General features: G+C 41.0%; 1 protein-coding gene across 7 annotated transcripts in view; it reads right to left on the bottom strand.

Moving 5' to 3' along the window:
- Positions 1–1,441: 1,441 nt before the first annotated feature.
- Positions 1,442–20,386, bottom strand: part of ARFGAP1 (ADP ribosylation factor GTPase activating protein 1) — a 281,891-nt gene continuing 262,946 nt past the window's right edge. Inside the window, exons 2-14 of one of the 7 annotated variants that reach the window (XM_062642006.1) lie at positions 17,226–17,289; positions 16,252–16,361; positions 15,272–15,443; positions 14,053–14,150; positions 13,419–13,508; positions 12,663–12,759; positions 11,261–11,317; positions 10,751–10,783; positions 9,659–9,688; positions 7,856–7,912; positions 7,205–7,264; positions 5,956–6,032; positions 1,442–5,541 (exon numbers count right to left, since the gene is read on the bottom strand). In XM_062642006.1, coding sequence (XP_062497990.1) covers positions 5,187–5,541; positions 5,956–6,032; positions 7,205–7,264; positions 7,856–7,912; positions 9,659–9,688; positions 10,751–10,783; positions 11,261–11,317; positions 12,663–12,759; positions 13,419–13,508; positions 14,053–14,150; positions 15,272–15,443; positions 16,252–16,361; positions 17,226–17,285 — 1,296 coding nt within the window. In that variant the 5' untranslated portion in view covers positions 17,286–17,289 and the 3' untranslated portion in view covers positions 1,442–5,186. Of the gene's footprint in view, positions 5,542–5,955; positions 6,033–7,204; positions 7,265–7,855; positions 7,913–9,658; positions 9,689–10,750; positions 10,784–11,260; positions 11,318–12,662; positions 12,760–13,418; positions 13,509–14,052; positions 14,151–15,271; positions 15,444–16,251; positions 16,362–17,225; positions 17,290–20,386 lie in introns of those variants that run through there. The other 6 variants (XM_062642008.1, XM_062642007.1, XM_062642011.1 and 3 more) reach the window with 6 other exon arrangements.

Raw genomic sequence — 20,386 nt, 5'->3', positions numbered from 1 at the left:
GCTTCAGTGTTTATTTCATGTTTTCCAGTTTTACCCAGTTTAAACGCTGCCATTGTGGCAGTGCTGGTGAAATTCGGACATAAAGCATCCTTTGGCGATAGAAAACCACAGTGGTTTCATCTATCTTAACCCTAACACCAGCAGAGGAAGCTGCTTTCTTTTCCTGCATCACTGATGAGATGCAATTCTTGCTGACAGAGCACAAAGAGCTGGAGCCAAGGCGAGCAGGCAACATGCCTCGGCCTCCTTGTGAATGAGTGACTTAACAGATGATGAATGATTGCACTGCACAAACATCGGAGCTTTGGGCTTTACAGCTTCCCAACAGGACAAGCCAACCCCAGCTCACCTTCCCTTTCAGTTTTCACCCAATGGCTGCAATCTGGAGATGGACTTTTGCCGAGGGTTCGTAGTGATAGGACGAGGTCTGGTCTAGACTTCACTTTTTCGCTCAGCTTTTGCTAATGGCGCTCAGCTTGAAATCCAGAATGCACGTTACTGCTTTCCATAGTATTCTGTGTATTTCTAGGCCACTGGCCTTTACGTGCTGTCAGAACAGAGGCCAAAACCTCCCTCCAGAACCACATGCTGAAAGCTTTGCATTCAACTCACAGAGCAGCCCATCAGGGGGTGTTATGATGAGAACAGACACAGCGTTATCAGTGGAGCAATGCTACTCAAGCCAAATGTCTACTTCTTGTGTGTAAGCCTCAGTAAAATCACTTCTACAAGGCAAACAGGATTCAGTCCTGCTGACCAAGAACATAATGGAAGATACTTCAAGTTTACACAAAGCTCAGTGCAGTCAATCCTCTGGAGTACTCACGTGGCTGCTTGGCTGACGAAGGGAACTGGAACCTGATGTTCAGCACCACCACCAGCTGGATGATTCATCACAGGAATCACTCTTCTTGGAAAGGGAAACTGCTTTAAAAGTGACCTTTTCTCCTGTGCTAAGTGCCTTCATAAACAAGTACAGACCTCAGAGCACATAAATCTACTTGCAACCCCTAATTTCTGTATTTTAGTTCGCTTTAAATAAAGGAGGCAACCAATGTTGTCTTAAAACTGTTCCCAACTCAAACAGATCTCAAATCAGCATTTAGAGTATGAAATGCCAATGAAATATAAAGATGATACATGTGGTTTGGGTTCTGCTGTCAACACCATCAGTTTCCTTTCTTTCTTATTATGTCAGTGAAGAACATGCACATCAGGATGTACATTTGTGCTGTTATTGTCAGTCACTCTCCTCCAACATGACAATTCCAATACTTTCCTACTTTCTTCATTCTGAAGCATCCCAGTTTGAGTTTACTCCGTGCTGCTAACCACAGCAAGAACTAACTGACTTCATTCAACACGCCACATAAGCTACAACACCACATGTGGGTTTCAAGTTAACTGAAGTCTCCTGAATAAGGGCTGAACACCGTTGTGCTCCGTTTCTCTTTGCTTTATTATAATGCTCTTTAAAAGCTGACACTGCAGTTCAAGTCTGGTACCACTCTACAGACCAATGAGTAGTGTTCACTGAAACGGCCATTCCTGTGAAAGTCACAAAAACACAGCAGGAAGATTAAAGATACAGTATTCCATACTGACCAAGCTTCCATGGGTGTGACAATGACAGAGGGCTCTACCAGAGGTCACTAAAGCCACTACAGTCAAACCCTAAGAATGGACATTGAAACGCTGCTTGATGCCTGTTTAAATCCCTGCTCAAGCCTTTCTTTCAGTACTGCCAAAGCAAGGTGGGAGCTGAAACACCTCTGTAGGCCACTGCTCTCCAAGAGGACAACTGTATCTTTAAATGTATCCTGGATTCAGCAAGAAAGGATTTACCTACACTTGTTAAATTATTGCACAGATCATTACACTGATAAATACATTATGAATCCATGGAATGTTACACAGTCTGGCCTGGAAAAATCAAAGCAGCAGAATCATCCTGGAGGTATCAACCGTGAGGGAGAGCTGGCCAAAGACTTCTTGAAATGCACTAATTCTTAACAGGTTTCAAGAGAGAAATGAAACAAGTTTAAAGTAATCCCTAACTCTTGGGATGAGGCTCCTGGTTTGGGGACATTCTCCAAGACTTTCCCTGTTCTGCAAGCAGCACTTGGTTTGAACGTCATGAAGTTTCTCTTATATCAGACCACCTGCAGGAATCCAACTACTCTGTATTTCCCAAAGTTGAAGCCATACTAAGGAATAAACCAGTCTGAAACACCAGAGAAGCTAAACCAAGCACCACAATGTCCGATTGTCGCAGTGCTCATTTCACCTACTACAATTTGCTTGTAGGACTTACAATTGGTAATGCACAGTGGGGGACTGGAAAGAAAACGGGAGTAAAGTCCAGTAAAACAGAGGCTTTACAAACAAAAATGCCTCATTTCACCCTCTCCTCTGGAAGACACAGGAAAATACTCAGGTCATAAGAAAATACTCATCTGCCTGTGAAACTGAGACCAGCTGGGGTAATAGCTTTGCAGCTGCAGTTATGTTTTATACCATTATACTGGTTTTTACTATCTTCCAGTACCACCTTTCTGGGTTTTGTGGCATTTTGTTGCCTCTCTACAGCACCGCAAGAAGAGAGACAGCAACTGCTCTGCCCCTGTCTCCTCAACACGAAGACAAATCATTACCCAAAGCTTCTGCCTGAGTAGGGCTCTGGCTGTTTAGGCTCATTCAGTACACAAAGTTTCAAGAGACACAAAACTAAAACCAGAGGAACCAATGGCTCATGCCAATCCCAGCTGCAAGTGATGAAAATCAACCAGCTCTCCCTTAGGCAGGCCACGCAGCTGAGGAGAACGCACGCATACACATTGCAGTTACTGAATGCTGATTCACTGTTGATTGAATGGGCTGAAATAAAGCTTACCCCGCCACGAGCTATTTCAGGAGGTTTATGAAAGTGTAATAGTCATACACAGGAAGCTGGATCAGCTTCGCATCACTCCAGACAACAGCAGCAGTGCAACCCATTGGATAGGTTTTGCCATCACCGCAACACTTCACAAAGACAAACCGTTGGCCAAGGACCAGGCAATGCCACTTCCCACCCATGCGGCACTTGCTCCGAGCACATGCATTACAGCTTCGGACTGGGCAGCACACAAATGACAAGTAGGCAACAGAGGTGTATGCATCAAAATACAAGGTTACGTTTGACATGCAGTTAAGCTATGACAAAGGTATACTCGGAACTGGAGGAAAAGAAGAACAAAAGCCTTGTTTTCCAAGTCGGGCTGTAAACGTCTGCACTGGTACCCACAAGCAGCATTGTAAACTGAGAGCTCTCACTTCCAAAGGGTCAGCGTGGTGGTGAGAACGTGCCTCGGATGGCTCAGCCTGGAGCAGTGCCTGGGTCCTGCAGAGACCACGCTGTCAGAAGAAGCAAGGGGAATAAAGAGACATGCCAAGTCTCACAGGACAGGGCTAGAGAAGACTAGAAAAATACTTTGCTCACCATCTGAAAGATCCTACTAATAGAAATACAGAATGAGGCTATAAATAGAGCTACTCCTACTTAGACTGAAGCCTTTAAAATCTGCTACTTTTGAAGCGATTCATAATTTCCCTTCCTTTCAAATCTCTTCACATTACTGCAGGCTCAAAAACATCCAAGAAGAGGAAAACAAGAGATGAAGCAGTACTTAAGGAAACTTTGACAACTTAAGTTGTTTGCTTGAACAAATTAACTCATTTTAAGAAGAAAAGGCTTTTTTAGGCATGTATCAAGATCCACAGTAGAGAACTCCATGCTGGTATTAAAGCAGACTAGGCAATGACATCATGATTTGAAGTTTCCAAGTGAGCTGCTTGTTTCTGGGCTGAGTGTACATTTACAACACACCCCAAAAATAAAATGGGATACATAGGACATCTTTGTCCCTATAGTCACAGTTCTTCTGTAGAAGTTATGGCTCGTTTCATGCAAAGCAGTTTGTGGGGTCAAAACAGAGACATAACTGAATCTTCTATTCCATTCCTTAATGCTGACAAGGAGTTTCTGGAGTTCCCAAAATAGGGTTTCTTTAACAAGATCCAGGAAGAAAATGTGGAGAAATCCGAGACAGAAACTGAGATAGTTTGACATATTAAAGATTCATTTGGAAAACATCTGCTTAACTTAAACTTTACTATTGAAGCCAGACATCTACTCAACTTGAAGGGGCTTGCTGCCAGCCTCTCTCCTCAACATCTTCATATTTTCCATCTATTTTTTATTACTGGAATCTCTTCTATAGATCTGTTTCACTGCCAAGTTGCCAAACAGACGTCCAAAAGGCTGTGAGCAGCAGAATGATTTCTATTTTATCTCTTTTGATAAAAATGATGGGGAGAAGGAAGAAAGACAAGAATAAAAACCAGACTACATAAAATAGTCAAACTGGGGGAAGGAGAACACCACAGACTGGCATTTTGTCTGTGTAGAAGAGCTGTACTGCACAAAGTCTTGACCCATTGAACAAGAAGGGCAGGTAGAGCCATTCTGGATATCCCTTGATAGCTCAGGTCAGAACTATGAGTTTATACAAGGAATTATCTAGCTCTAGATTCCTTATTAAGGGGAGAAAATAAGATTTAAAGGGCTAAAAAAGAACCCTCAAAGTTTAAAAACAAAGCTCCAATAGAAAATAATCTTAATGGCCATCTTGAATTGCCAGACTAAATATAGTCACAGCAATCCATAAGGCATTTGAACTACATCTATTCAACTGCAGCTTGTTATTTAATGGATATCTTTTCAATACAAACCCTGTCCTTCCTTTGCATTGAACACCTCAGGTCATCTCAAGTTACATGAGGACTGGATGAACACCTATTAACCTATACATGCAAGGCTGTGCCATGAAGATGTGCTTGCACTGCTTTCTTCCCTTTGAACATTCATGTTAAGAAAGTCACTGTACCCAGCTTTGACAGCGCAAGGAGGATACAGTCAGCACTGGGCTTAAAAAAGGGAGAGCCACCTTTATGCAATAAAAGATTCAGATGCTACTTCTGTTTTTCTAAACCAGGACAGAAGAAAGGAGAATGAACAGGAAGCACAAAAGTAACAGATCAGTAAAGGTCAACCACAATACTCCAGCTGCATGTAAAACCTTCTCCCCTCCATCAGCCAGCACAGCCTCCCTTTGCTAGCTGTGCAAAACAGGGTTAACAGAGTTCTACCAGTTCTGGTTATCCCACCCATCACCAGCTGAAGATGCCTTTTTCGTTGCTTTAGGAGGTTTTCTGGTCTTGCTCTCTCCTCCTGCGTTTTCCCAGCTGGTTTCCCAGTTTTCCCAACTATCGCTGTTACTGTTCTTGTTGTTGGAGACTGTTCCTGAGCCCCACACGTCCCAGCTATCGGAGCTCTTCTTCTCTGTGGAATTGTCCACATAGGTCCAGCTCTCACTGCTTGGAGATTTATGAGCTTTTGGTGGATCTGAGTTGCCGAAGGTCTCCCAGAAGCTCTGATCTACAGCATTGTTCTGGTAGCTCTCCCCACCACTGTTCTGGTAGCTGCCTCCCTCTGGGGGTCTGTTATGGGGGAAAGAACACCAAGAAGGTAGAAATAAATCAGTTATGACAACCATAATAAATGACCACAAACAAAGCAAACTATAATGCTCCTGCCCTTTGCTTAAACAAAACTAGAACTAAATATATTGCTCTGAATAGCATAAGCTTTTATTCTAATTCATAGTTTTAACAGCCTTAGTAAGCCCAAGGTAAGGGGATATGCACTTGGAGTAACTTTAAAACCAAGCCAGGTACTATTTGGTTCTCAGTTTAACAACTGTCATGAATTTGGATTGAATTCCTCCCATATCACAGGCAGAAGGACCAGTAGCAAAGAGAGAATCACCTCTTCCCATGTAAAAATTACGTGCTATTACTGTATTGCAGAGAATAGGTGATAAAATTACATGTTTAAAGAGACAATAATAATACCTGTCAGCATTATCATCTGGTTTGCCAGAAAAGAAAGTGGTGACATCTCGCCATCCCTTACTCCCAACTCCCTGAACCTAGAGAAGAAAAAGGACATTCCATTCATTCAGAGTGAACCAACACCTCTTCCAAGCCCGACAGCAGAAGCCACACCACATTCCTCCACTTGCTCAGATAAAGAGAACACACTGCACCAGTAAATTTCACTCACAAGTCACTACTGCTCTTGGTGGGCAGTTTTGTGATTGACGTAAAGAACATACACTTGACAGAACTGGGATGCTGGAAGACGTGAGAAGTTGGTCAAGTTCAGCTTTGTCACCCATCACTGTCAGTAGCAGTCAACAGAATTCTCTCCTAGACTTCCCTGTCAAAAATGCTGGAATTATTCCATACATAAAATTAAACTTAATGACAGCACCAGTGTTTTGATGTTAAGATTCATGTAACTAGTATGTATATTTCTACTGTGCTACAAAACCATTTTCACCCTGTTCCAGTGGTATTGTTTCACTGCCCAGGTAAAATAGGCCAAAAACTGTGCTCTAGAATAAACAGAACTGCTAGGAGAATCCTTTGGGGGTTATTATAATGGACTGGCATTGGATTAGAAACACAAATTCTGAAGTGATAGCCATGGAAGTTACTCTTCTAAGTCACAGATACAGAGGATGAGTCCCAGCATTCAGACTAAAAGTTACTTTAAAAAGAACAGGTAACATCACTTATTGTATGCAAATATTTTCAACATTTAAAGCATTAAGATAGAGCTTCCAGTGCTGACTTAGAAATTAGAAGTGTTAGAAGTACAGACCCTCCTAAGTAACACCATACAAGTCACCAAAACAGCTATTAGCTTGTGCAGGACTTCTGCACCTCACAGCTGGAGAGAGCACTTACCCCATTACCAAGCAATGACAGCAAAAGATGACAAAGAAAAAAGGTAGAGCACATTAGTAAGTTTAACTGTACAAATACAACACAAGCTGTCTCCATATCCTCCAGCAGACATTTTCGGTTGGTGTCTGGGACATTGGCTGCCTTGGCTCCACACCATGCTCTTGGGGAAGCTACTACAAGGACTACATCATACCTGGAACAGCTTTATAACACCCCAGCAGAAGTACTGAATGTTACACTTCCAATATATCTGTATTTAACAAAGCAGAGACTAAAGCTGCATTGTTAAGAATATGGAGACTGGCTTCGTGCGTGTGGCCTCCTTAAAAGCAGGGAGGCCACTTCGTACCTTGCTGGCCAACTGGGATACCCCCACGGTGACCTCCTCAAATATTTTCCCCTCTTTCACCTATGTGAATCAAAGTATTAGTAATTAGTCATAAACCAAAGGTATTACTGAAACCTTAAGACAAACTTAGTTGTGCTTAACAGCTATAACAGAAAGCGTAAAGACAAAACAAACCAAACTGAAAGTGACTCAAAATATAGGAAAACTAATAAAGTTAAGGAAATTACATATGAAGTCCATTGACCTATGATGGAGTGAACCTCAGTCTTCTGAAGTTTTTGAAGGGAATTATATAGAGAGTTTGAAGAAGGTGCCACTACATTAATTCTGACCATAAAAACACCAGTACAAAAGTATCTGTAAATGTGGCATGTTATAAATATATTAAATAAAAAGATTTAGTTTTGAGAGACTAAAACCCTGTTATATCCATTATATCCTCTATTTTTTATACATGCTTATTCAGATATTAAAACGCTGATCAACCAGAGTACAACTGAACTATTTGCTGTTTCCTCTTTGCTACTGTGCTGGTGTATGCAGGACAGAATGACACACTGGCAATCCAGGCACTTGTGACAGGAGGAAAAAGATCCCTCCCTAAGTGAGCATAACCATGTTCTGCAAGTAATTTACTAGTTCCAAAGTTACCTTTTCCTGTGCAGGTTTGAGAACATTTTCATTTAATGTCTGACCTAACTCTGATGCCTATTTAAAAGCAAAACAAAAACAAAGTCAGTTATAGTTTCCTTAAAAAAAACCCCAACCAAGCACCAAAAACCACAGCCAACATCTTCTGCAGGCTCATTTCTCAGCAGTATCTCCAAAAACACATGAAGGCTGCAAGAGGTTTGATTCAAACAAGCAGAATGAGCTGAAAAGCACACACAGTACAGTGCTGCAGGAAACAGTAACAGAAAATACATGAAAACCAGATGTACACAGCAATAGGTTGCTGGAGATGCTCAGAGCCCAAGCAAAGTCTGACCTTGCACTGGAAGCAGAAGCAATGGTTCAACCAACAACAGCCTCAGAGATGGGGCCCTTGCTAATCCCTGCAGCTGAGTATTTGGAAGAACTGACCTCATCCACCCTCATTTTTCCTTACTAATGGGATTACTTGAAGAACTAGATCTTTTGGGCCAATTTTTCCTCCATTCTTCTGTCTTGTAATGCTGTATTGTCATCTTTAATAACAGCCCCATTGTTTCTAAGCAGTACAGAAGAGCCAAGGCTGTGACAGAAGATTTTTGCAATCTTTACTTAAAGATCCAGGTTTGCAAGGAGAGAAAAACGATGAACTTCAGAAATCTATTGCAATGCAGAACAAGATGCGTAAGGATACTGTACTTACACTGACAAGGACAGCAGGGATTGCAAGTGCTTCATATGAAATCATTCCTTTCCCTACTACCATAATAAGCCTTTGACTGATGGAAGCTTTTCTTCAGAATTGCCATATTACACTGCTTACCTTCTGAATTAGCTCAATTGATTCAAAAGGGGCAGTATCCTTGCCTAAACATTAGCAGAGGCTGATGAGGTTTTGTTTCCTAAGGGTTTATATCTTATTGCTAACATTGCTTAGGGTGCGTGAGCCTTCCTGTTCTTCCTTGGAATGGAGCACCTTGAACATCTTCCCTCCATAGACTCCATGGTGTCTAAGAAGCCTTTCTCTTTGCCACAGAGCTTCTAGGATCTCCCCTCTACTCAACCTCCATTATCTCCAGCACTTCTACTCCTTACCAGTTCAAAAGTCATTTGAGATGACAAAGGCAAAAGGTAACCCCACTTCCACCTAGTAAGGAATGCGAATGCAAATCACATAAGGCTTGTTTCCATTGGAAGGGAAGTGCTAAAAAGGCTGGGAAGTGCTAGCTAGAAAGTGCTTAGCAAAAACAAGGGCATTTTTGACCTTTGAAAAATCCTTCACTCTGTTAAACCTGGCAAACTGTTTATGTTATGAAGAGTGTAACACACCAAGACTAAGAGCTAAGAGGAGTCATTGCTAGAATTAGGAAGAACTCTTACTATCCCATTTACTGAACCACATAATTTTATAAATATGGAAAGATCTGGGTACAATTGTGTTTCCATCTGTACCACTTCTTCACCTTTACTACTACTGAATTCAGGATAGCATCCTAACCACCATTACAAACACTGCGTTAACGGGGCACTTAGTAAAGAGTCTGCCTTCACACATCACCCCAGGGAAGCTCTTGGTATCCTGCATTCCTGGATGTGACATGCAAACAGAAATCCTGAAATCCTATCCAGTTTAGCCTATTTTAAGTCAGTCTGAAGAACTATTACTGTATGAAACACACAACATTTTTCTGAACAGATTGGACTTAAGGCAAGAAAAGAAAAGACAGCTCAAGAGCAAATGCACATATTCAGCACAAACAGTGACAAGGAGCCCATGCACAAGAATATATGTGAGGGTGTTACCGGCTCTGGCTGCTGCTTGTAGCCCCAAAACTTTACCCAGACAGCAAAAGAGAAAGAGCAAGGAAGGTAGAAGCAGCTTTTAGCAAAAACTTGGCAGCAATTTTTCAGGCAAGTTAAGTAGCACAAACCTTTTCCACCTTCAACATCTACTGACAAGACAAAGAGTGAATGTGTTTGCTCACTGGACACCCAACAGACTTTTAAACAATGTATTACATCAAAAAGATGTTCAATCTCTTCTACAGGGCAAAGGATCAAATGTTTCAGGAACAACGTTTAGGCATCAGTAACACAGCTTAGGGTCTAAAGCACTGTGTTGCTGTGGTCCTTGTCAGTACATGTGATGAGCTTTCACACCTAATATTGTATTTAGGTTTGCTCATCATACTAAAGAAAGAAGAGGTAGCTAAAAGGGAAGCTGCTGCAAGGAGTGAAAGAGGAAGATCTGTGTAACACTTGTTTTTTTACATAAGCCAAGCAGCGAATACTTCAAAGCTTCTAAGTGGCAAGTCTGGGTGTTTTCACAGACAGTTTTGTTGCAAAACATCCAACTTTGCTATCTGGAGTATTAACACAATACTGCAAACATCTGTCTGAGCACCAATACCTGCATTTCACACTGGTTTTGAGCAATACCATCCTACACAGAGCAGAAAGCATGCCAGGCTAATGCTCTACAAGTTAATTTCATAACAATATTAAGCAGTTCATATTTGTTATACATTGTTAGACTTTAGCAATGGCTTGCATTATATCACTAAGAAACCTACTTCAAGTTAGGGAACATTTAAGGTTCACAAACATAAAATAAGGGTATTTGAAGCTTGCAAGCATGCAAGAATTAAAGCATTTCATTGTACTGCCTCTCCAGTACACCCAACAGTTACACACAGCAGAGCAGCACTGTTTATTTCTTGCTTAATTTGATCACTGCAGTTCCCATGCACTTCCCATGGAAATCAAAACGAGAGCCTAAAATTACTGTACACTACAAAGGAAAAACACAGTGGTCTGTTCAGGATCAAATGCAGGCAAGTACGTGACATTTAAAGCCAGTTACAGTCAATAAGAAAGAGCAAAATCTATAATCACCTTTTGACTTGCTTGAGATCCAAATCTGGTCGCCTGTGAAAAGGAGAAAATATATTCAAGTTTACTAGGAATAAACCCCTTGCTTTTTAAATACACACATGTAGAAATGCTGCATGATCCTCTCCAAGATGAATGGAGCTTTGCCAGAATTTCACAGCAAACAGAGGAGATCCATATGATGACCTCTGGCATTCGAGATTGCTCTGGGGAAGCATGGGTCTTTCTCAACTTACAACAGGGGGAAGAAAAAGCTCTTCAACACAGACTACACATCTCTTTCCACCATCATCCAGTGGATGAATTAACACAAATATCCATCCAGAAGCATGAGAAACAGTTAAGGCAAAGATCTGCACTCAATATGCAACTATTTTATATGCCACAGGCAAAGATGTACAAAGAGCAGAATTCAGTTTGCACCAATAGTACTTTTAAAGGCACAACACTACTAAAACACTATCAGAACCTCTGAGTTTACAGGGATTACACTGAAATACACTGTTTACTTACACCCTCTTTAGCAGCAGAGGCAATTTTGCTTGCTCCAGTTGTAAAACTGCTCCATCCCTTTAAAGAAAGCGAGAATGCTGTAAGTTATATGTATAACTTAAATATATATACATATATATTATATATATAATGTAGTGAATAACCAGGTGCTCAGTATTACATGTTGAATGAAGTCAAAATGTCCTGCAATACACTTTGTCCTATAGTCATAAGGACTACTCACTAGGAACAGCAAAAATTATACTCTCACTTAACTGTAAGACAGCAGTGAACTTCCATTATTTGTGCAAATCAACTGCAATTTGAACAGATCTGACTGCTTCAGATGACACTCTTCTGTAAATGGCTACATGAAAAAAATTCAGCCTCACTATAATCAAGGCCTTAAAATCGCACTGTAATATGTACCTGTGGTCACAAGAGGGCATTTGAATCATAAGTTTCGAGGAGATTCTAGGTTCAAGCAACAGTTGACGGTAACTGGGATAACAGTGACATCTCTCCTTTGCTGTCTTAGCACAGTTGGGATACGTTATAAACGTGGTTTCTAATCTGAATTCTCTGGTCTAGAATCTATCACATAACTAGAAAATGAGCAGACCAGTACAAAGCATCCTATGGAATCACCTGGAATACTGGTCAAAGGCTCAGGCATTACCTTTGTCTATTGTGTTCTAGAGAAATTACTGTATTTTTTAAAACAACAATGGAACCTAGTGTAGGTATTTAGACAGATGAGGCTCCACAGAAATCTACTGGCCAAAAACCCTGGTAGAAAACCTTACTGTATTCCAAAGTGATTCCAAATCCCAAATAGTGGTTAACACTGCCACTCTGCAGCCTATCAAAGCCCACTGTGTCCCTGACTCCCTCTGACTTTATCCTCATTTTCCTTCAACAATGCATCTTTCTCTATCTCTACTTCAATCATGACAACTGTTCAACCATATGCTGTTACCTCTTCACATGCTGTCACAGGCATTTCAAATGTTTTCATCACTGCTCAAAGTTCTTGGCACCCCTCTACACACACATTTCAGTGAACATACCTAATATGGCTAATCTGTTTAGACCGCTGCCACCCTAACTGCTATTCCCAACAAGTAATTACTTTTATCTCTCCAAGCCTTGTTGAGTATTAGTTCTTAATCCATTTCTATAGCCTCATTTATTTATTTGTATGACTAATACCAGACACAATTCCTAAGGTTTGCTCAAGTTTCTCCCTTCATTTTGCCCTTTAAAGTCCACCACATCATCTTCACTCTTTGAGGAAGCAACCAATACTCTGCATATCTCCGTTATCTACCTGCAGCTTTCAGTTTCTCTTCTCCATTTATATCCTCTCATAACAGGGGATAGAAGAAAATAGTAACTGAGGTCACTTAAAGCAATTCCTTACCGAGTACAGTGAGGACATAGCATTGTTCAGGAAGTCATCCTCTTTTTTTGGAGGGTTTACTGTGTTGCCGAACCCAACATAGCGATTCTCTTGGCCACTAGCACAAGGAAATGAATAAACAATGTCTGTATTAGCATGCATTCATTAAAACCATTAAAAGAAAACTGAAAAGCATGAAAGAATGGCAATTGTTTAACAGGCTTTAAAATACACCTGGAAAAAAAAAGTCTTATAGTACCTAGCACTCAAAATACAAACCCACTCACTTCAAAGATGTAACACAAGAAGGACCCACTGGGAATCCTTGCAAGTTAAAGTGTCCCCTAAGCAAGTTAATGTGGCTCAATAACTCCCCAGGTTTAGTATCAGAAGTCTGAGTAAATCCTATTAAAGTGATACATGAAAATGGGAAAAGGAAAGAAAGAAGAAAACGGGGTTAGCTTTACAAATACTCCTGTTTAACTCAATAACATACTCAATACACTAAGAATTTCCTAGTTTGGAGCCCACCACAGTAACATTTTGAGTTACAAGCTCTTTCTTCAATGCTATCAGAACATTCTTGTTATACAAATGTATGAAGAGGCACTTTCCTTCCTTTTATACTTTATCATATATGACCAACATATTTTTAATAGCAAACAAGATGTGTTAACTAGTGAATGAGGATCACAGCTGTGTAGCTGCAGTACAACATTCAAGTCTTTGTTATGCTGGAGGGCCAGGCACCCAAAAAGTGAATAAATATTGCATTACCCTTGGTAGGAATTGACATCATCATTTAACCAGTCTTCAAAAGCCTTGTCAGAAGAGGCAGTCGCAGTCTGAGATTGTCCAGCATAACTACTGAAAGATTTAAGAATCAAACTGAGTAAAGCAAAACTCCCTAGCTCAGTAGTGCAGCCTGACACAGATCACCATCATCCAGGTGCAAAACTGATTATTTCTTTCATCTATCAAGTAGGGAACTCTAATGCAACCAGTAAAAGCCATTGGAGTATTGAATGAATAAAGCAACAGTAAACCTGGACACAGACAACACTACCCAGACTACAGGCAGCCCTTGGACATGCTGGATGATGGCCAGGCATGAAGCACTTATCCTCTTGATTTCCAACTGCTTTTATGTTAACTTGATTCTTTAGTACAGCAAATAACAAAGACTACATGCAAAAGCAGAACAACAAAAGAGCTGTGGTCCAGCTTTGATGCTCCTATCAGTAATGAGCAGCATAAGGAATGCTCTGCTACATGATATTCCTTAACTTCAGCAGAAGAAATGCTTGTTCAGACAACACCATCAACCGAATAAAAGCAGCAGACATTCAAACATCAGAATAATTTTGATCCTGCTGTGGCTATGCCAATATGAGATAACAAGAATACACACCGATGAGGAGAAAGAGATGTTTTAGGCTGAGGTGGGGTCCAGTTCCTTGCAGGAGAAGTTTCAATCGACCATTCCTTGCCTTCAGCTACTGTAGCTACCTAGAATAAGTAGGAAAATGATCAAGAATGCTAGGTCAGAGTTTTCATACAAGTTATACACTGGTCCTGGAAAGCAGACAAGGACAAGACATTTTTCACATCTCCTGCCATAGATCCATTCATTTGTTTTCACAAGAAACCAATTTGCTTCTGTACCTCTAGAAATGCTGAATTAAACACTGATTTTATTTCAGGCAACTTCTTCAAACAAATGTGGTTTGAAGAGGAAAGATTAGATTAATAAAGAGAGGTAAGCACTAATCCCAGAATGATTGGAAGAGGTGGATTTACCCTAGCATATGTCAGCTAAAACACACACACGCTTTTAAGTGTTCTCACTGCCTCCTTTAAAGAAAGGCCCTGAACGTCATCTCTTCAGCCCATACTGCTTCTCCAATCCCAGTTATAACTTCAGCAAGTTCATATAAAACTTCCAAAGGCCTTGCCACAAAAACACTAGAGTTCCTCTTTTTACATACTAAACAGCCTACAGCACACAACTTAGGAATTCTTGCCTTTCATCAAGCTACTCCACTTCAGCCAACCATCTCCTATTCATAGGAACTTCTAAAGATGCAGAGACAACACACACAACTTCAAAGCTGCAGGGATACCCCAGCAAGCACAGAATGTACCTTCTTACCACTTCCATGGCAGGGTCAGCATAAAAATAGTTACCTTTGTAAGTCTCTTTGTAAGCTGTTTGTAATTTTGGTTTTGGAAATTCTAAACCTCTACAAAATGATAATTCCACTACAATTACTGATTTATTTGGTTATGAGCCTGCCAGGGTTTGCCAAGTTTGTTACTACGTTTACCACCTTGTTACTACATGCACAAAAGATTTATCAGCAGCCACTTCAGGTAAAACCGTACTGCTCAAGCAGTAAACTCCCTGCTGGGGGTTGGATTCACTGCAACAAACTGCAGCAGTGAAAAACTGAACCACCTCAGCTAAATGCAGAAAAGAAAGTTTCTAATTGAAGCTCTTACAAGAGCTGGGAAGAAGCACTCCAAGACTTCTTCATTTCAAGAACCACTGCAGAGGCTGCTACTTTCCCCTCTTCAAAAACAAGCACTTATAAAGTACTTGGATATTTGCAGTGCACAACTGGACTGACCTGATCCCTAAAGAGAGCTGCAGCTTTGCTGTTGTACTTCTCTTGCATTGTCCAGCAGGGATCATAGTCATCCTGAGACTCCAGGAACTCTCGGAATTTGCTATTACCTCCAGCCTTCATCTTCTCCAGCTCAATATCCTTCCACTTGTCCATGGTTACAGAACGTACAAAACTAAAAAGTCAGAAGGGAGTGGTAGAAGTGAGACATCATCCTGAGGAAGACTGTTTTAACACGTGTATCTTAATCAATTTCTTTCTTGCAGTCACTAAAGAAACACCTTTAGAATGTCCTGATCTCGGCAATTTCATTTTTTTTTTCATGAAACATATGGAATAGTTCCAAGCTCCCATTTCCTGAGCAATTTCTACTTACTAATGAGCTTCAAATCCCCCCTTGAAAAGCAAAGCACATACTTCTGAAAGCAAAGCATGGACTTCTTTCTTTAGTGACTTCCCTTCTGGATTTTCTTTCCCTTTCTCATTTGAGTAACTACCCCATGCTCTGCCCCTATTGCGTCTATACACTGTGAGTCTGCAACACATCAACAGTTCTTATTCCACAGATTCCCATCTCAGCTGATTTTATACACTTGTATACCCTTACAGACCCATTCTATAAACATACTGTGACTTTTTGTACTCAACTCCCAAGCACCTCTAACACTGCTTCACTTTTAATCTATAAAGGTTATACAAGATTGAAAGAATAGAGTGTAAGGACTAGTGCACTATTACCAAACCTCAAGCTGAAGCTAGAGACATTGCTTTCTAGAACAGGGCATGACATAGCTGTAGTGGTGGAGCACACACCCCAACTGATTATAGACAAGGCACCGAGAGTAAAGCTTGCTTTGGAGAGGAGCATGAAACAAAACTGCCAGTGAAATGTTGGATTTGAGACACCCTATACCCTTTCTGTTCACAGCCGTAGTGCATGCTGAGGGAACACAAGTCAGTCCATGTCTGGTTGAAAGGCTCACCTGAGGTGAACTCCCAAGCCTCGGTGTTTTCCTGAGCACTCCAGACAGATCCAAATTCCATAGGTCACACTCACCCACTGGGGGTTAAAGGCACCACACTCAAAACAGACCTGTGAGAGAGCCAATAGTTACCTCTAACACTCACCCATCAACTCCTCCATGGGAAGTTTACACAGTGCAGCTCAAAACGTCCATCAGGAAAGCATTACACACAGAAAATCATTTCAGAAAGGAGAATTCTTAGTGCTTGGAAACACCTTCCCTGACAGCATAAGCTTCCTTCAAGTATTTATTTATGCTGCATAGAAATACTCATTAACTTGCCTGACTTGAATTATAAAAATTACTGTGCCAGTATCAAAAACCAGGGAGGAAATACAGATGAGCAAAGTGAAGTGAATGAGCAAAGAATTCAACTGTATTTCATTTCCATATTGCTTTGAAGGAGGAGAATGCGACCAAACTGAATTCTTGAGGTTTCCTTGGCAAAAGAAAGATGCAACATTTAAAGTTCAGAACATTTATTCAGTCATGCTGCAGTTTGGCATCTAAACAGAGGTTTTTCTTAAAAATAGCTCTATTGCTCATACAGAGCAAGAAAGTTCTTACGACTGGAATCATCATTTAACGTTTAATGCACTGATATAACTAAAACTGAACCTGCCCATGGGCTATCACAGTGAAGGAAGTGTATAATCAACTACTTGAAATAGACCATTTTAATTAAGCTGTGCCCAAGGGGTCACTTGCTCAACAGACTCCAGGGGTTACAGCATTACTAGAGCATCTGAAAGATCTGTGCCAAATTCACAGTGATTTATAATGAGTGACAGCTACTGGAACTACAACAAATTGGTGACATCCACCTTGTTACCAGTAGTTAGCCATACTAGTGCTATCAAGACTGCAGCATACATCTGGAGCAGGTAAAAAGAAAATCTATAAAACAAATGTAAAGATTATGCTTTTCTCACATTGTTCTCATCTTGTGCTCTGACTTCCTTCAGAACTTTTCTTGTTCTTGGACTCGCCATGATTCTACAAAGGGAGAAAAAGAAACCCAAATAACTAAGTCATCATCAAGGATTTGATTTGACACTGACAAGATGGTTAGTACCTTACAAGTATATCTCTATGAAAAAGAACTAACAGAAAAAGGGGATGGGGGTGGCAAACATAGAAACTCTTCTAGGGAATATGTTGTATCAAAATGGATTCTTACTTGATGCTGCTCCCAGACCCATCAGGTTACCAACTGAATTCTAAGAAAATAAGGCAATTATTGGGACCTTTTACACAAAATAGAATTCCAGTTGCAGCAGCCAGGTCTCACTGGCAGAACACATCATCTTACTCTGAATTTATAAAGCACGGATGGCAGCAGCAGGCAGAAGTGTTAAGCCACAGATAAAAGACTGCATTGAGACAAAAAACGTGATTCACACGCAATACACAGCCTGGAAAACTGAAAGTACACAAACCACTCATGATTAAAGGAAATACAGTGTAGAGTGCAGCATAAGGCTCCAATTCAGGTAAGAAATGAATTAATACTTCCAACTAATTTGACAGTACAATACGGAATCACAGATCCACAGACTGGTTTGGGTTGGAAGGGACCTTAAAGCTCATTCAGTTCCAATGCCCTGCATTGGGCAGGGACACCTTCCACTGGACAGTATTTAGATTAATTTGATGTAAGTATCTTCTTCCTTTTTACTTCCAGTCCACCTCTTCATTTCTACCCCAGAAAACAAACTTCTAAGACATAGAAGTCACCCAGCTGACTAGAAACAGCACCAACTACTAAATGTCAGCTTATTCATCAGTCAAGGTACTGAACAAAAAATAGCAGGTTGATGTTTACACCAAATACTGTTCTGAGAGGCAGAAATGCCTTTCTGAAAGCCTTTAGCACTTGCTCACTCTGCTGTTTGACTAAACAGTCACAAGTCCTGCAGTTATCAAGAGGATTCATAATCTTGCAATAATTTTGGGAGGTAAATGATTAAGCACTGAATACAACTGCTGTAACCCAGCAGGGGATGGTGGGAGAACATACCTTTAATTAGGAAAGGAAGGCTGTTTTAGGAAGAGAATTGCTACAGATAAGAAAACATTCCATTTGTAGGAATGTGACCAGTTCTTTGACAATTCTAAAGCAGAATTCCCAGGAAACACAACCACAGCAGTACATAAAGAAAATTATATGTACCACCAGCTCAGCCAATGCGATTCAGAAGGGAATCAACATTGTACCTACGTATTATCACTGTTAGAAGCTAAACTTATTTGCTGCCTTTCATCCAAAGCACTTCCTCCTTCCTGAACATCTTGTTGACAACTACTTCATTCTGTATTATTTAAGAGAGAGTGTTTTCACTGATGTTTAGAATATGCTTCCTTTCAATCTTAGTTCATTTGTGTTAGACAGAAACAGTTAAGTGCTGTAGACTGAAAAGGTTACTGTAATTAAAGGTGAGTAAAACCTTCCAGTCATCCTGTACCACATTAAAACTGAACAGAATTATTTTTATCAGTAATCAAATGGAATTTGGGCAACTTCCAGAAAAAGGAAACAAAAGCGTGGCAAGAAACCCTTTGTATCATGTATCACTTTCTCCCACAGCATTCCAATACTTTATTTTTACATAACTTATTCATGTGCATATAAGGAGGCCGAACACACTACACATAAAATGTGTTTGCTCAGACCCTACAAAGACCACAGACACGCATTAATTGAAGTCCACATCTTCAACTCCTGTATCTGTCACTGTCAATATAAGGGAAAAATCTTCCCCAGCAGTACAGAAATGAAGGAAATAACTCAGCATTAGCAGCCAGAGACACAACTGTGAACACTTCGGACCCTCCTCTCTGCCACATTTGTTACATTCTCTTTGCATGCCAACTCCCCTTCCTCAGGGCTGTGTGTCCCCAGCAGCTTGTAAACTACAGCCAAGTTCCAAGGCCCCTCTCTTTGGCTGGCTGCTCACTCCCCTTTCCACTATCTTTACCATTCTTCCTCCTTTTCCACAGGTTTGCATTCAGGATAATAGAGGCAGACCATATGCAAAGGCCTTCCAGCCTCACTGGCACAAGATCATGGCTACAGCTGAACAAGAAAACCTTTTCCACTCCAATTCCACATGAGCCAGGAATTCCATCCTACAACAGCCAATACCCACATCACTTCAGTGCTTACAGACACCCTGAGTTCCAGATGTCCTGACTTCAAGCTGACAAAGGAAGCGATTCCCTTTGGGCCTGCAGTAACTGCTTATTTTGATAAAGCCTTTTACAAGAAAGACATTAGCCAACTGAACACAAAACCCATTCCAGACGCACCAAGGTCCCTGATCAAACCACATCTGTCTGGTGGGAAGGCAGAGCTTCACGCACACCACATCATCCAAGAAAAGGAAGGGGTATCTACAGCCACCAGCTTCTCTCCACCACCAAAGCATTTGGAAATGAAGGAAGGAAAGGAAGGACAAGGCCAAAGTCACATTCTAACCTTTCTAACAGGTTTCTTTACACGTGCAGAGCGTATTTTCGACTATATTTGCCCACAAACTTGTAAGTGATCAGTCCATCACAGTTTACCACCCAAAAGCTGAGCCCTTGCAGCTGACTGGGCACACAGCCACCGTGCTGTTTAAGTTTCAGGGGTAAATACTTACACAACAACTATTCGGAGACCTTAAACATCCATCGTTTAAATCTGATGTAAACGGCCATCAACAGCAGAGAAAATGTTTAGCTTAGGAAGAAGTTTTCATTGAAGAATATCAATATTTTGAAATCAAGATAAACATTTTCAAGTGTTCCTGGGTGGAAACTTACAGCTTCACACATCACACCGGTGGAAACTGACCTCTCACACTCCCACTTCCTCAACAATCAGTTTCCAGAGAAAAAACTAGACGCGCCCAGGACGAGTTTCCATGTTAGGAATGCTAAAAGCAGGCAAAAAGGCAGAAGTGGCACTTTTAAGTGGAAATGAGGTAGAAAAGGCCTTTGCTCCCCTGCTTCAACAGGAGATCCACGCCGCCAGCCTGCGGAGAGCTCCGCATGCCGTGCATGAAGATGGAGCGGGTGACGTGGGCTGCGCGGCTCCGCGGTCCTCACG

Source organism: Pezoporus occidentalis, unplaced genomic scaffold, assembly GCF_034315485.1.
Source record: "Pezoporus occidentalis ecotype Australia unplaced genomic scaffold, CSIRO_AGI_Poc_V1 ctg70, whole genome shotgun sequence".
Classification (NCBI taxonomy): Eukaryota; Metazoa; Chordata; class Aves; order Psittaciformes; family Psittacidae; genus Pezoporus; species Pezoporus occidentalis.
This window is presented reverse-complemented; position numbering and strand designations above follow the sequence as displayed.